This window comes from Phyllobates terribilis, unplaced genomic scaffold (assembly GCF_046119375.1).
Source record: "Phyllobates terribilis strain yellow unplaced genomic scaffold, ASM4611937v1 Scaffold_3__8_contigs__length_932513732, whole genome shotgun sequence".
NCBI lineage: Eukaryota > Metazoa > Chordata > Amphibia > Anura > Dendrobatidae > Phyllobates > Phyllobates terribilis.
The window spans coordinates 201824595-201837951 of NW_027362763.1; the positions used below are offsets into that span (position 1 = coordinate 201824595).

Genomic DNA, 13357 nt, shown 5'->3' on the forward strand with positions numbered 1-13357 from the left:
TAGCCATTTAAACTGCAAATTGTCTCTTCAGGGAGGAAGAGGACTTTAACTCTAGAGCGCCACCTATAGGAAGTAGCAATCCTAAAAGTCAATATTGACTCTCTAACGAGCCTTATCACATGATTTAGGATTAAAGCCAAACCAAAATCTCAATTTGCAGACACTGTGTTTTGGGGTACTGCCCTTCGTCAGTGCAAAGTGAGATCTGGTTTGGCTGGGTGAAAAGCGTCTGACCGGGATCCATGGGGTAACGTTTCTTCTTGCGGAGAGTGACCTGCCGAGGTGACTTTTAAGCCGCAATGCTCCTCTGGGAAATATGCAAATTGTCTCTTCAGAGAGGAAGTGGACTAGAACTCTAGTGCCACCTAAAGGAAGTAGCAATCCTAAAAGTCAATATCCACTCTCTAACGAGCCTTGTCCTATAGGTGGCACTAGAGTTCTAGTCTTCTTCCTCTCTGAAGAGACAATTTGCATATTTCCCAGAGGAGCATTGCAGTTTAAAAGTCTCCTCCCCTCGGCATGTCAGGCTTGACATGTCACTTTCTGCAAGGAGAAACGTTATCCCTTGGATCCCACTTAAACTGAGAGCAGCATAATGTAGGGACAGAGACCCTGATTCCAGCAATGTCACTAAAGCCCCTCATACTCATTAGACTAATGTCTGCTTTACCCACCGTCCTCAACTGTTTTGAGCGACAGTCTAATGTGTATGGGAGCCCCGGACAATTTGTCAGGAGGGGGTAATATCGATCCGGCATGTCTGAGTTTGTACTGTTGAGTGTATTATCTAATGGAGATGAGCTTAGATTAAGTGCATTGTTAAGCAGGGGCTTTGCGTTAGGACAACCCTAACGGACATTCATCTGCTATCTGTGTTTTATGTATTGGCTAACACTTGTTATATATGTATAATTTTTTTTATTAGGTTTTGGTTCATCAGATCCCACGTTTACACCCTCAAAAGTGACCCAGAGGTTCACTATTGGAGCACACGGCAGCACCGCTTTCCAGCCCATCACCGCCAGCTGTAAGATTGTGCCCCAAGGTCAGGCAACAGGGCTCGCTGACTCGCCCGGGAAATCCTTCCAGCCAATCACAATGAGCTGCAAAATCGTGTCCGGTAAGGCACCTACATCCTCTTACCCAGATTTCTTTTGTTTCTCTGTTAATAAATGTTATAAAATTTAAAGTGGATTCTTCATAAACGTTCAGGCAGCCCGACAAGCAAGCACTCCAATGTAACCCAAGCCGGGACACGCTCCCCATTACCCAAGATTCATGGCAGCAGTTTCATAACTCAAAATATAAAGGTAAAGGTTTAATTTTAATGTATTTATGTTTACTGTAGATGAGATGTTTTGTTTCCACTGAGACAACCCATCTATGAGCCAGACTATAAGGCCTCTGTGTATGAGCAGTATCTCTCCTGCTTCTAAGGGCTCATTCACACGAGTATAATACGATCGAGTACTATCTGATGTTTTATCAGATAGCACTTGGCCCATTCTTATATAATGGGACAGAGCAGATCAGCGATTTTTTTTTTTTTTTTTTTTTTTCTCATGCCAATTTGGCATGAGAAAACAATGGCAACATGCTGCGAGTGCATCCAATCGGACCATGAGCACCCACACAAGTCTGTGGGTGCGTGTGAAACATCAGACTGCACTCTGATGTCATCTGAGTTAAGTCCGACATTCGTGGACCGAGACGATGGAGAAATTATGTTCTCCGTAACTATGCTGTGATTCTCTCATGCGAGAGGACCGAATCACACTCAGGTGACACTCGCATCAGTCTGACAGAGTTTGAGTATCATTGGCATAGTCGTCCCGATTCTCTCATGAGAAACCAGTGTGACCCCGGCCTTATGAGTAGCCTTTTATTGTGACCTGGCCATATGATTGTCTAGGTCAGTACAAATAAGACAACAGGTTAAGTAACTTTAATAGATCTGACTTTTATGGACATGGCGATTCCAAATATACGTGCATATGTGTCAATCTCTGACAGAGGCAATTAATGTCCCTGATCTCGTGAGAAAAATAAACTGTGTGTGTGTGTGTGTGTGTGCGCTAGTGATGGGCACACGTGATGGCTGCAGCAGGCGGCTTCTGCCTGTGACCCGTTCCCTGCCGCCGCGACCACACCATCCACAGCCGGACTATGTATTGTCCGGACTATTAGGCGCGCAGCCCCCATTTTCCTCCAAAATTTTGGAGGAAAAAAGTGCGTCTAAGGCTATTTGCCCACGTAGCAGATTTGATGCAGAACGTTTTTGACTCTCTGACAGAAAAAAACACATGCAGATTTACATGCGTTTTTTCAGCGTTTTTACATGCGGTTTCGCATGCGTTTTTTTCAAGCACTTTTCCAAGCGATTTTGAGCATCACTTGGAAAAGTGCTTGACAAGTTGATCACACAATATACAGTTAGGTCCATATATATTTGGACAGAGACAACATTTTTCTAATTTTGGTTCTAGACATTACCACAATGAATTTTAAACAAAACAATTCAGATGCAGTTGAAGTTCAGACTTTCAGCTTTCATTTGTCGGTATCCACATTAAAATTGGATGAAGGGTTTAGGAGTTTCAGCTCCTTAACATGTGCCACCCTGTTTTTAAAGGGACCAAAAGTAATTGGACAGATTAAATAATTGTAAATAAAATATTCATTTCTAGTACTTGGTTGAAAACCCTTTGTTGGCAATGACTGCCTGAAGTCTTGAACTCATGGACATCACCAGACGCTGTGTTTCCTCCTTTTTGATGCTCTGCCAGGCCTTCACTGCGGTGGTTTTCAGTTGCTGTTTGTTTGTGGGCCTTTCTGTCTGAAGTTTAGTCTTTAACAAGTGAAATGCATGCTCAATTGGGTTGAGAACAGGTGATTGACTTGGCCATTCAAGAATATTCCACTTCTTTGCTTTAATAAACTCCTGGGTTGCTTTGGTCATTGTTTCATACTACAGATGGACAATGACCCAAAACATAAAGCCAATCAGTTTGGCTGCATTTGGCTGGATCTGAGCACACAGTATGGCTCTAAATACAATCGAATTCATTCGGCTGCTTCTGTCCTGTGTCACATCATCAATAAACACTAGTGACCCAGTGCCACTGGCAGCCATGCATGCCCAAGCCATCACACTGCCTCCGCCTTGTTTTACAGATGATGTGGTATGCTTTGGATCATGAGCTGTACCACACCTTCGCCATACTTTTCTCTTTCCATCATTCTGGTAGAGGTTGATCTTGGTTTCATCAGTCCAAAGAATGTTCTTCCAGAACTGTGCTGGCTTTTTTAGATGTTTTTTAGGAAAGTCCAGTCTAGCCTTTTTATTCTTGATGCTTATGAGTGGCTTGCACCGTGCAGTGAACCCTCGGTATTTACTTTCATGCAGTCTTCTCTTTATGGTAGATTTGGATATTGATAAGCCTACCTCCTGGAGAGTGTTGTTCACTTGGTTGGCTGTTGTGAAGGGGTTTCTCTTCACCATGGAGATTATTCTGCGATCATCCACCACTGTTGTCTTCCGTGGGCGGCCAGGTCTTTTTGCATTGAGGAGTTCACCAGTGCTTTCTTTCTTTCTCAGGATGTACCAAACTGTAGATTTTGCCACTCCTAATATTGTAGCAATTTCTCGGATGTTTTTTTTCTGTTTTTGCAGCTTAAGGATGGCTTGTTTCACCTGCATGGAGAGCTTCTTTGACCGCATGTTTACTTCACAGCGCAACCTTCCAAATGCAAGAATCACACCTCAAATCAACTCCAGGCCTTTTATCTGCTTAATTGAGAATGACATAACAAAGGGATTGTCCACACCTGTCCATGAAATAGCCTTGGAGTCAATTGTCCAATTACTTTTGGTCCCTTTAAAAACAGGGTGGCAAATGTTAAGGAGCTGAAACTCCTAAACCCTTCATTCAATTTTAATGTGGATACCCTCAAATGAAAGCTGAAAGTCTGAACTTCAACTGCATCTGAATTGCTTTGTTTAAAATTCATTGTGGTAATGTCTAGAACCAAAATTAGAAAAATGTTGTCTCTGTCCAAATATATATGCACCGAACTGTAAATCCATGCAACCTGCATGGATTTATAATGTGTGAACAACTTAGATGCTTTAAATGCAGCATCTATAGTGAAGAAAAAAAAAAAATTTAAAATGTTAAAAATAAAAAAATCCCTGTATTTTCACCTCTCCGGCGGCCCCCGGTCTGCTCTCCGGTCTCCTCCAGTCTGCTCCCGGCCGCGTCTTCTCTCTTCAGCGTCCCGCAGTGTACAGTCAGGACCTGCGGTGACGTCATTTAGTCAGCTGATGGTCACGCGACCGCTGACGTCGGCGGTCAGATGATGGTCGCGTGACCATCAGCTGACTAAATAACGTCACCGCAGGTCCTGACAGTACACTGCGGGACGCTGAAGAGAGAAGACGCGGCCGGGAGCAGACTGGAGGAGACCGGAGAGCAGACCGGGGGCCGCCTCAGAGGTGAATATACAGGTTTTGTTTATTTTTAACTTTTTTATTTCTTTTTTTCACCACGTGGTAGCCGGGATGAAGAGGAGTTGTAGTCTCGTTTTCATCCCAGGTACCACACGCACCGCGATTTCACTGCAGCGTAATCGCGGTAGAAATGGTCATGCCGCATTTTGCAAAGCAATGCAAATTCGGCGCGCAAATTAGCTCATCATGTGCACAGCACATCCGAATTCACATTGCTTTGCATGGCAGACTGTTTTTTACAAGCGTTTTCGCGGCCGTAAAAACGCCGCAAAAATGCTACGTGGGCACATAGCCTTATAGTCCGAAAAATACGGTATGGTTTACACACAGAATTAGATTAGCTGCTATCATAGGAGCTTTCTTTTCACTTGCTCCGTCACATGTATTGCTCTCTGCCTGTGTACATAGTTTGTGAATGTATTTTACGTAACTTTTTTTAGCTTATAATTCCCACGGATAACCACACATTTTGCACATTCCCTCTTAGCAGGAGGAGTCTCTCTTTGCCGCAATGCCTCCACTTTGTCCTATTGGAAGTCATTCTAAGGCTCAGAGTCCAAAGCCAGTGTCAGGAGGACTCGGGGCTTTCACAAAGGTAACATTTGCGTATTGTCCTTAACACCGCAATCTGTTGTGTAATGATGTGAAGATGTAAGGAAAGAGGAAAAGATTCAGTGTTTTTTTGTTTTTGTTTTTTTTAAAAAAGGCCAAGAATGGCCTTCTTGGCTCCAATGTGCATCATGTACATACATTTTTTCTCTTTTCTTGAAAACCATTCGGAATTGATTTCAGATATGACTTTTGCTGTATGGGGGGGGGTTTGCCTGCTGGGAGAATTGGGCATTTTTTTTAATTTCATTAACAGCCTGATTGTCTCAGGGATTTAGTTTTTCTGCATCAGTGTCATATACATATAATTTATTTATTTTTTTATTTTCCAAATTGTGTGGAGTTAACGGAGATCGTTCATGTGGCTGGTTAGGCTTCAGAACCAGCTGTATTGGAGAATGAGCCACAACTGTACACTTTCTATACCGGGTATTCTGTGATGTTTCTTTTAGGTGATTATAAAGCAGGAGCCGATTGAATCTTCCCAGCAACAAGAAACCCCTTCTACTTCGCAGCCATCTCTTCCACAGATTGTTACTGTGAAGGGTAACCAAATGATTGCAGTTTCCCCCCAGAAGACCATAAATACTACAGAGGGGTCTAAGGTAGGATCTTCTTACATTTATGTGTATATTGCTATAGCACCGTCTGTATTTCCCACCAAAGAACTTTTTGCAGGTTGTATCATCAATAGTTCGAGCCTGACCCTCAGAACCCACCACTCGGGAGAACAGGGATCTCGATCTGTTTTTGTAAATCCTGATGGTGATAGCTGTGGATGTATGTAGTCACCTCTCCTCTCAATCCCTGTCTGGATCCTGCTGCTGATGTACTTTGAGTCGGGGGGGGTCCCATTTGCCTGATAGGCTGTAGCCTCATCGATGGGAATCTGGCCTAACAGATAATTGTCATATCCCCAGATTATACAATTAATGAGTTTGATGGGAAAATCGCTCTTAGATTAATACTTTGCTGGTATCATACAGTAAAGACATATTTCTCATCTGTTTCATTGGGGGACACAGGTCTATGGGTTATAGCTGCCTGCCACTAGGAAGCAGACACTAAATAGTTAAGTATTTCTCGGTTGCTTCATTAGTGGATACAGGAACCATTTGTTAGTCTTCTGCCACCTGGAGGCTGACACCAATAATGCAGCTTAACTAAATAATTGTCTCCTCCCCAGCAGACTATACCTCGCCTGCTAGCATCAGGCCTCCTCAGTTTAGCTTAGTGTCAGTTGGAGGCAGACATGTGTCTGAGACTCAGACCAGCCCCAGCCTTGGTAGGTTAGGTTAGGCGCTGTCTCTTTTTTTTTTTTCTTTTTTTTGTGTGTTTTAGACCTCCTTTATAATTTTTGCCTATCTATTTTGAGTTTGGTAAACTCCCAAGGGCCAGATTCCTGCCTTGGCTATCCTGGCCAGCAGAACTTGACTTGTAGGCCATAGGACTGATCGTCCAGGCAGTGCGAACTTGAGGCCACCGTATTAGCCCCTTGAATTAGGGGGACCTCGATCGGGTTCTGGATGCCATTCAATCCTCTCCCTTCGCGCTGATCAAAGAGATCTCTCCATTTCGACTTTCCAGTGACCTTCCTCCTTTCTAGCCATCTCGTCCATCAGCGAGGCTCTCGCCTGTGTCTCTCCTCTTCCAGGACAGAGTAGTCTGGCCCATCGGCTCCTTCTTTTGCTGCAGCCAGATTTTCCGCCTTTCACTTTAATGTTGAGATTGCTCTCCTTACTTTAGGTACTTCGCCTCTCCTCTCCCTGAGAGGTTCTCACAGTCTGAAGTAGACATAGATGTGCAGCTCTGCCTGTCTCTCAAGGGAAGGAAAATTCGAAAGGGCAAAAACGAAATATGTCTGCATCCTTACGGGGTTAAACTATATAGAGTCACATTGTTTTGCAGAAGAATTTTCATCTAGGTTTCCTCCACTGCTCTGGTGTTTTGGTGATTTTCCTAAGCTCTTTGCTTACATTCTGCATTGTGGGTTGTGTGTTCTTCAGGTCCGGCACTGACGTCTTTATTTTCTCTTTCTCCAGGTTGTAGGCATTCCTGTAGGATCGGCCGTCCAGGCCTCCATTAAACCTTCTGTAACTATCAGTGGCGGCCAGATACTTGTCGCCAAATCTGGCTCTTCAGCTGCCAAAGCTGTGGGGGCAAAGCAGATTGTTACTCAGGGGGTGGCAAAAGCTGTTGTGAGCAGCGGAAGTGCCAGTGTATTAACCCAAGCCACACAAAACGTCTCCAAAACGCAAGTCACACCTGCTGGAGCAACAAAAACCGGATCCCCGGGCTCAGGTACAGACATAACAGCAGACAGCATCTTCAGCCTTGTTACATTTTTCTATTTCTTTTCTCACCTTCACCCCCGAGCCTGTTTTCGCCTTCATGACCAGGCCAAATTTTACAATTCTGACCAGTGTCACTTTGTAATAATAACTTTTCAACAGATCCCACTGATTCTGAGATTTTTTCCATGACACATTATACTTTTAGGCTGTGTTCACACGATGCGTATTTCATGCGTTTCCGCGGCGTTTTTGCAGTTGCGTAAACGCCGCGGAAACGCATGAAAAACGCATGGTAGAAGGGAAGCAATGTTCCCCAATGGAAATCCGCATGTGCTGTGCCCATGATGCGGATTTTTCCGCAGCGTTAACGCTGCGGTCAAAAATCCGCAGCATGTCAATTAATTTTGCGGAAACGCGGCGATTTTGCCGCCATTGACTTGCATTAGAACGCGCCAATTCCGCAAGACAGCATTTGTACTTGCGTAATTGGTGCGTTCTAATGTGCGGATGGTACCCGGGTGTGGAGGAGAGGAGAGTCTCATCCACACCCAGGTACCATTAAAAAAGCTGTAAAAGAAGAATAAAATAAAAAATAAATGTATACTTACCATCTGTCGGCCCGCGCAGCGCTCCCGCTTGGTTCCCGGCACTTGCAGTGAGTTGTAGGACCTGCGGTGACGTCAGAGTCATGTGACGGGTCACGTGACGCTGACGTCGGCAGGTCTTTCAATTCAAAGTTGCCGGCGAGGGAGAACAGATTGAGCAGGACAGCGCGGGCCATCGGAGGTAAGTATATACACTCTCTCGGTTCACACTGTATAAATCCATGCTGTTTGCATGGATTTATATAGTGTGACCTAGTTATCAAGCACTTTCCAGGTGATGCTAAACATCGCCTGGAAAGCGCTTGTCAATCTGCATGCGGAAACGCATGTGAATCTGCATGTGGATCCGCATGTATTCTGCAGGAAAAACGCATCCACAATCTGCATGCGTTTTTTCTGCCAGGGAGATGCAGAAATGATGCAGAAATTTTCTGCTTCATTTCTGCATCGTGTGCACATACCCTGATAGTGGTAAATTTAGAACAAATTTTTGTGTATATTTGGGTACAAACCCTGAAAATTGTGCTTATTTACATGCTAGCAGCTAAAGAGTTCATAGTCTCCACATGAACACAGATTAGAAATGATTTTACAACAATTAAAAAAAAAAAAAAATCAATAAACTTAATTTAGGTTCTGTAATTCAGAGCTGGGCACTTTAGCATCTCTTCCTCGTTGCCCTGGCATGCCAGGTCCCTGCATACTGCTGTGCCATGATCCATACTGTCATCCTCACCCACATACTACATGATCCACCTCAAGGAGAGTGAACCATATGACTGCGATCGTGACAACTTTGTCAGTGTGTTTCAATATGGTGATCCAGGAAAGGCAGGTGACCCCTGATATTTCTGTATCTGGGAACAGGGGCAAAAAGGGAATCACCTGTGTCTATCACTAGAGTGTAGCAGAACGGACACATAGATCCATTATCAAAACAAAGCTGTGATTAGTTCCATTAAATCTTGTGTCGATGAGAAATACTGTCATGTGATTTTATTGGAAGTTCTACAATAACCATGGCTGTTCTGTTGAGATATATTTTTAAAAATGTATTACTTAATTTATGTAAGAAATATTTTTTTTTTTTTTTTTTATTAAGTTATGGCAACCTTGCAGTTGCCGTCATCAAATATAGGTAATTTAGCAAATCTTCCACCCGGAACCAAACTGTACCTAACCACCAACAGCAAGAATACATCTGGAAAAGGAAAACTTCTTCTTATACCTCAAGGGGCAATTCTCCGAGCTGCCAACACTGCCAGTAAGTTCTAATGCCAGGTGTAATACATTATCTGTAATCCACAGAAGACCATAATAACTTGTGCTATTGTTTTACGTTTGCCCACAGATATTTTGTTTTGGGACCTTAAAGGGAATATATTGCCAGGTTTTTGCCACTTATTTTGAGAACCTCGTGGTATAGAGCCAGAGACCCTGATTCCAGTGATGGGTCACTTACTGGGCTGCTTGCTGTAGTTTTAATTAAATCATATTAACAGGAGATTATAACTAAAGGACTAGTAGTCCTCCATATTCATGAGCCCTGTATAAACCGCCCACACCACTGATTGGCAGCTTTCTGTGTACACTTTGCATAGTCAGAAAGCTGCCAATCAGTGGTGTGGGCGGGGTTATACAGAGCTCAATTTTCAGAGAACTGCTAGATGTACAGATGAGAAAACAGGGATTTTATCAAAACTGCAGCAAGCAGCCCAATAAGTGACACATCACGGGAATCTGGGTCTTTGCCCTTGTTTCATGCTGCTCTTAGATGAGGTAGCAAAAAACTGGTGACAGATTCCCTTTAAGATATGAGTACTTCTTTTGAGAGAGGATTTCTATTTAAAATTTGACTACTGCTTTGTTAACAAATGCGTTTCTTGTCATTTCCAGGATTTAGTTGTAAAAATTGCGCTGGCTTTTTACACCCCTGTAGGCGATCAGCTGTTATCTTTAGGAGAAGCCATGTCTGGGGACACAGTTATTCTGGTGCTTCTGTACGGAAAATGTAGCACTGCATGGCGCATCTTTGTTCTGGAACACAAAGGGGAGTTTCAAGCAGAGGCCCTCCTTTTATAAGTGTTATGTCCCCACATGAACAGAAAATGTGGTCCCGAGTCCATCTCATTAAGCAAAAAACAGTCTCTTCATTTTGTATTTATGTTCTATGTCCTCATTCTCTCTACATGATGACAGACTACAAACAATCTTGTTATGTAGTATGTAAAAAAAAAAAAAAAAAAAAAAAAAATGTGTGTGTGTGTGTATGGGCTCGGACTGGCCCACTGGAGAACAGGAGAATCCCCCGGTGGGCCCCACTCCGCCTAATATGAGAAATATTTGGCCCAATAAATTTTTTCACAATGTACAGACTAGGGCAGCATCTCATCATTCATTTAACAAACTATCCCGTTTATTATTATATAGAAACGTAGGCAAACTACCTAGGTCTCTGCCCAGTGTGAAAGCTGTGCTACAGAACACGATTCATGCCTTCAACTTCATGTTTTCTAGATCTCCAATCAGGGGCATCTACAAGTGGCAGCTCGGCCACAGGAAATGCTACTTCTGGGTTACCCCAGCACCTCACATACACATCCTACATCCTCAAACAGACTCCTCAGGTAGGTATAAGACTGACAATTCCTAGCAAGAAGTCGTCTCAGCATAATGACATCCGCTGTGCAATAAGTGACAGCACAGCTCTATTAACTTTTATTAGCTGGTGCTGCAGCTTCCTGCACATCCAATGGGTCTTGGGGTATGGTGACATCAAGGTTTTTTTTCAGGAGTTTTGGAACAGAAACTCTGCAAAAACCATGAGTTTTGATTGGAGAGGGAGTTTCTGCTCCAAAGACTCGGTATGAACACGTTAAAGTGTAACTATTGTGTTAAGTTTTATGACATAAGTCAATAGTACACTTGAAAATAAGCAACTTTGTGATATATCTGATCAGAGAAATCTGCTTTTTTTTTATCTTCTCCAGGACTGATCTTTCGTTTTAAAAATTCTCAATTGACGGGTAAAATCTGTATTCAGTGAAGACAGATTTTCCCACTACGGGGATAGGAGATGGCAGCTGCTACGGATGAGGTTGTTTTTTTTAAGCCTATCTAAGCATCAGGTTGTCTGCTGGTGTGTTAAAGACACTGTGGGCACATACCCATGTACTTTAGAGAGCTGGTTGCTTAATCCACCAACAGCTACTCCAAACGACTGCGCGTCCTCACACCCAATACACACGCATGTGTGATTTATCCCATTGAGACCATAGAATTAGTCTTGTAAAGACCTGACATGCCCAGTTGTTCCTTTCCCCTTCACTTGTCGAACAGTTGGGACACCCATATACACATTAATTACCAAATCATCCGTTTTCTCTAATGTGTATGGCAGATTTTGCAAAGGACTGTAACTGAAAAAACTTTTCTATTTTAGAGGGATAAACATTAGATGCAAAGTGAAAAATGTATGAAAGCTTGGACTTTTGGGAGGTTTGGGGGTCTCTCAGTATACCCTACATTGGACTTAATTTTCAAGGTTTGGTGTAAAGTCAAACAAATAAGAGAGGTCATACACTTATCAATGTACACACTTATTTGGAATTATGACTTGCTTTCAGAATTTTCTAAATTAACTGAGTTTGGGAACTGGAAGAATATGGGTATACAGTACGTTCACCTGGTGATCGGCAATGAGGGGCTTAAATCCATTGACTGCCTGCAAAAAGACTTCTACCTGATAGTTGCTGCTACCAATACTGTCTACTCAAACACGCCGAGAGATGTGGTATTGGACACGATTTGCTCAGATGGAGCCACGAAGGGGGAGATATATCCAGTGTCTACAATGACCTTCTTTTTGTCTTCCTTAAGAACTTCTTCTCTCTGTTGGTTAAACGGAAATGGGAGACAGATATTGGTGTTGTCACAGATAAGTGGGCTTCGGTGCTGGAATACATACCCTATCTTTCGCTTAGTGAGCCCAAACGACTCTCGCAGCCCTATGTCATTCACAGAGTGTACAGATCACCGAAAATGATGTTTGAAATAGGTCTTAGAACTGATTCTGGATGCCCGAGGTGCGCCCAACAGGAAGCAGGGATATTGCACATGTTATGGTCATGCCCGCGTTTACACACATATTGGGGAGCAGTTTTGGGCTATATAGAGTCAGACTAGTAACCCTCTGACCTGCATACTGGGATATGCAGGCGAGCTGAGTACTGTTGAGACTGGGAAACTTGCCATAGCGCGATTACTATACATGGCTAGAAAACTGATTGCTAAAAACTGGATTTCTGCAACTCCCCCGACAGGCAGAGAGTTTATTAAACAAGTTGAGTCCCTTATATCATTGGAAAAAGGGGTATACCTCAAAAGGGATAGAAGTAAATATTTTGATAAACTATGGGGTCCCTGGCTTGGAGACAGCCAGTTATCAGCCTCGATAGGGTCTTGTTAGATGTGTACCAGTTGTTATGGAATCACTACACATTGTGTTAACAAATGCCAAACGGCTCTGTGCTTTTTGACTTGGCTGGTCTTGATCGGCCTGATTTATTCTGTTTTGTGAGGACATATGCCTACGATATGGTATTCTGAATAACATATGTTGAGTTGGTGGGGGGGTGTTCAGGGTATGGGGGAGGGGGTTAAACACATTGGTCGAGAATTTTATTTGTATATGTGTAACTGTTATAAAATGAATAAAAATTTACTTGATTAAAAAAAAAAAAAATGTAATATATATATTTTAGCACCAATAATTGTTGGATATTTTATAATGTGTGTTTGGCAGGGAACATTTTTAGTTGGTCAGCCGTCTGCACAGGCATCTGGAAAGCAAGTCGCCTCGAATGTGACAGCTCCAGGCAGCGCAGGAGCCTCTGCGCAGGGACAGCCAGCTCTGAAAATTACCTCCGGACAAAAAAGCACCATAATTACACAGGTAAGGGGGGCCTCCAAATAGGTTTAAACTCTGTGCTGACCTCTGTGTAATATATTATTACAACCTTTTCTTACATCAAATCTCCATTTCCCCTACATAGACATGAATTCAAATTATGCAGGCTCCACTAGAGGGAGCACAAGAGCTAACTGCATACTATTAATTGTCATGGAGCTCAGTGCGTGTTTAAAGGGGTTGTCCACTTTTTGAGGACTTTGTTTTTAACTTAAATTATTATTATTATTATTATTTATTATTATAGCGCCATTTATTCCATGGCACTTTACATGTGAAAAAGGGGTATAATACAAGAACAATTACAATAATCTTGAACACCATGTGACAGCGACTGGTACAGGAGGAGCGAGGACCCTGCCCGCGAGGG

General features: G+C 43.0%; 1 protein-coding gene across 3 annotated transcripts in view; it reads left to right on the top strand.

Annotated features, from left to right (window-relative positions):
* YEATS2 (YEATS domain containing 2) overlaps positions 1-13357 on the top strand; it is a 56237-nt gene that overhangs the window by 21392 nt on the left and 21488 nt on the right. For all 3 annotated transcript variants that reach the window (XM_073674480.1, XM_073674482.1, XM_073674481.1), the window contains exons 11-18: positions 926-1120; positions 1213-1310; positions 4998-5105; positions 5572-5724; positions 7162-7420; positions 9121-9282; positions 10536-10645; positions 12823-12972. In XM_073674480.1, coding sequence (XP_073530581.1) covers positions 926-1120; positions 1213-1310; positions 4998-5105; positions 5572-5724; positions 7162-7420; positions 9121-9282; positions 10536-10645; positions 12823-12972 — 1235 coding nt within the window. The remainder of the gene's footprint in view (positions 1-925; positions 1121-1212; positions 1311-4997; positions 5106-5571; positions 5725-7161; positions 7421-9120; positions 9283-10535; positions 10646-12822; positions 12973-13357) is intronic.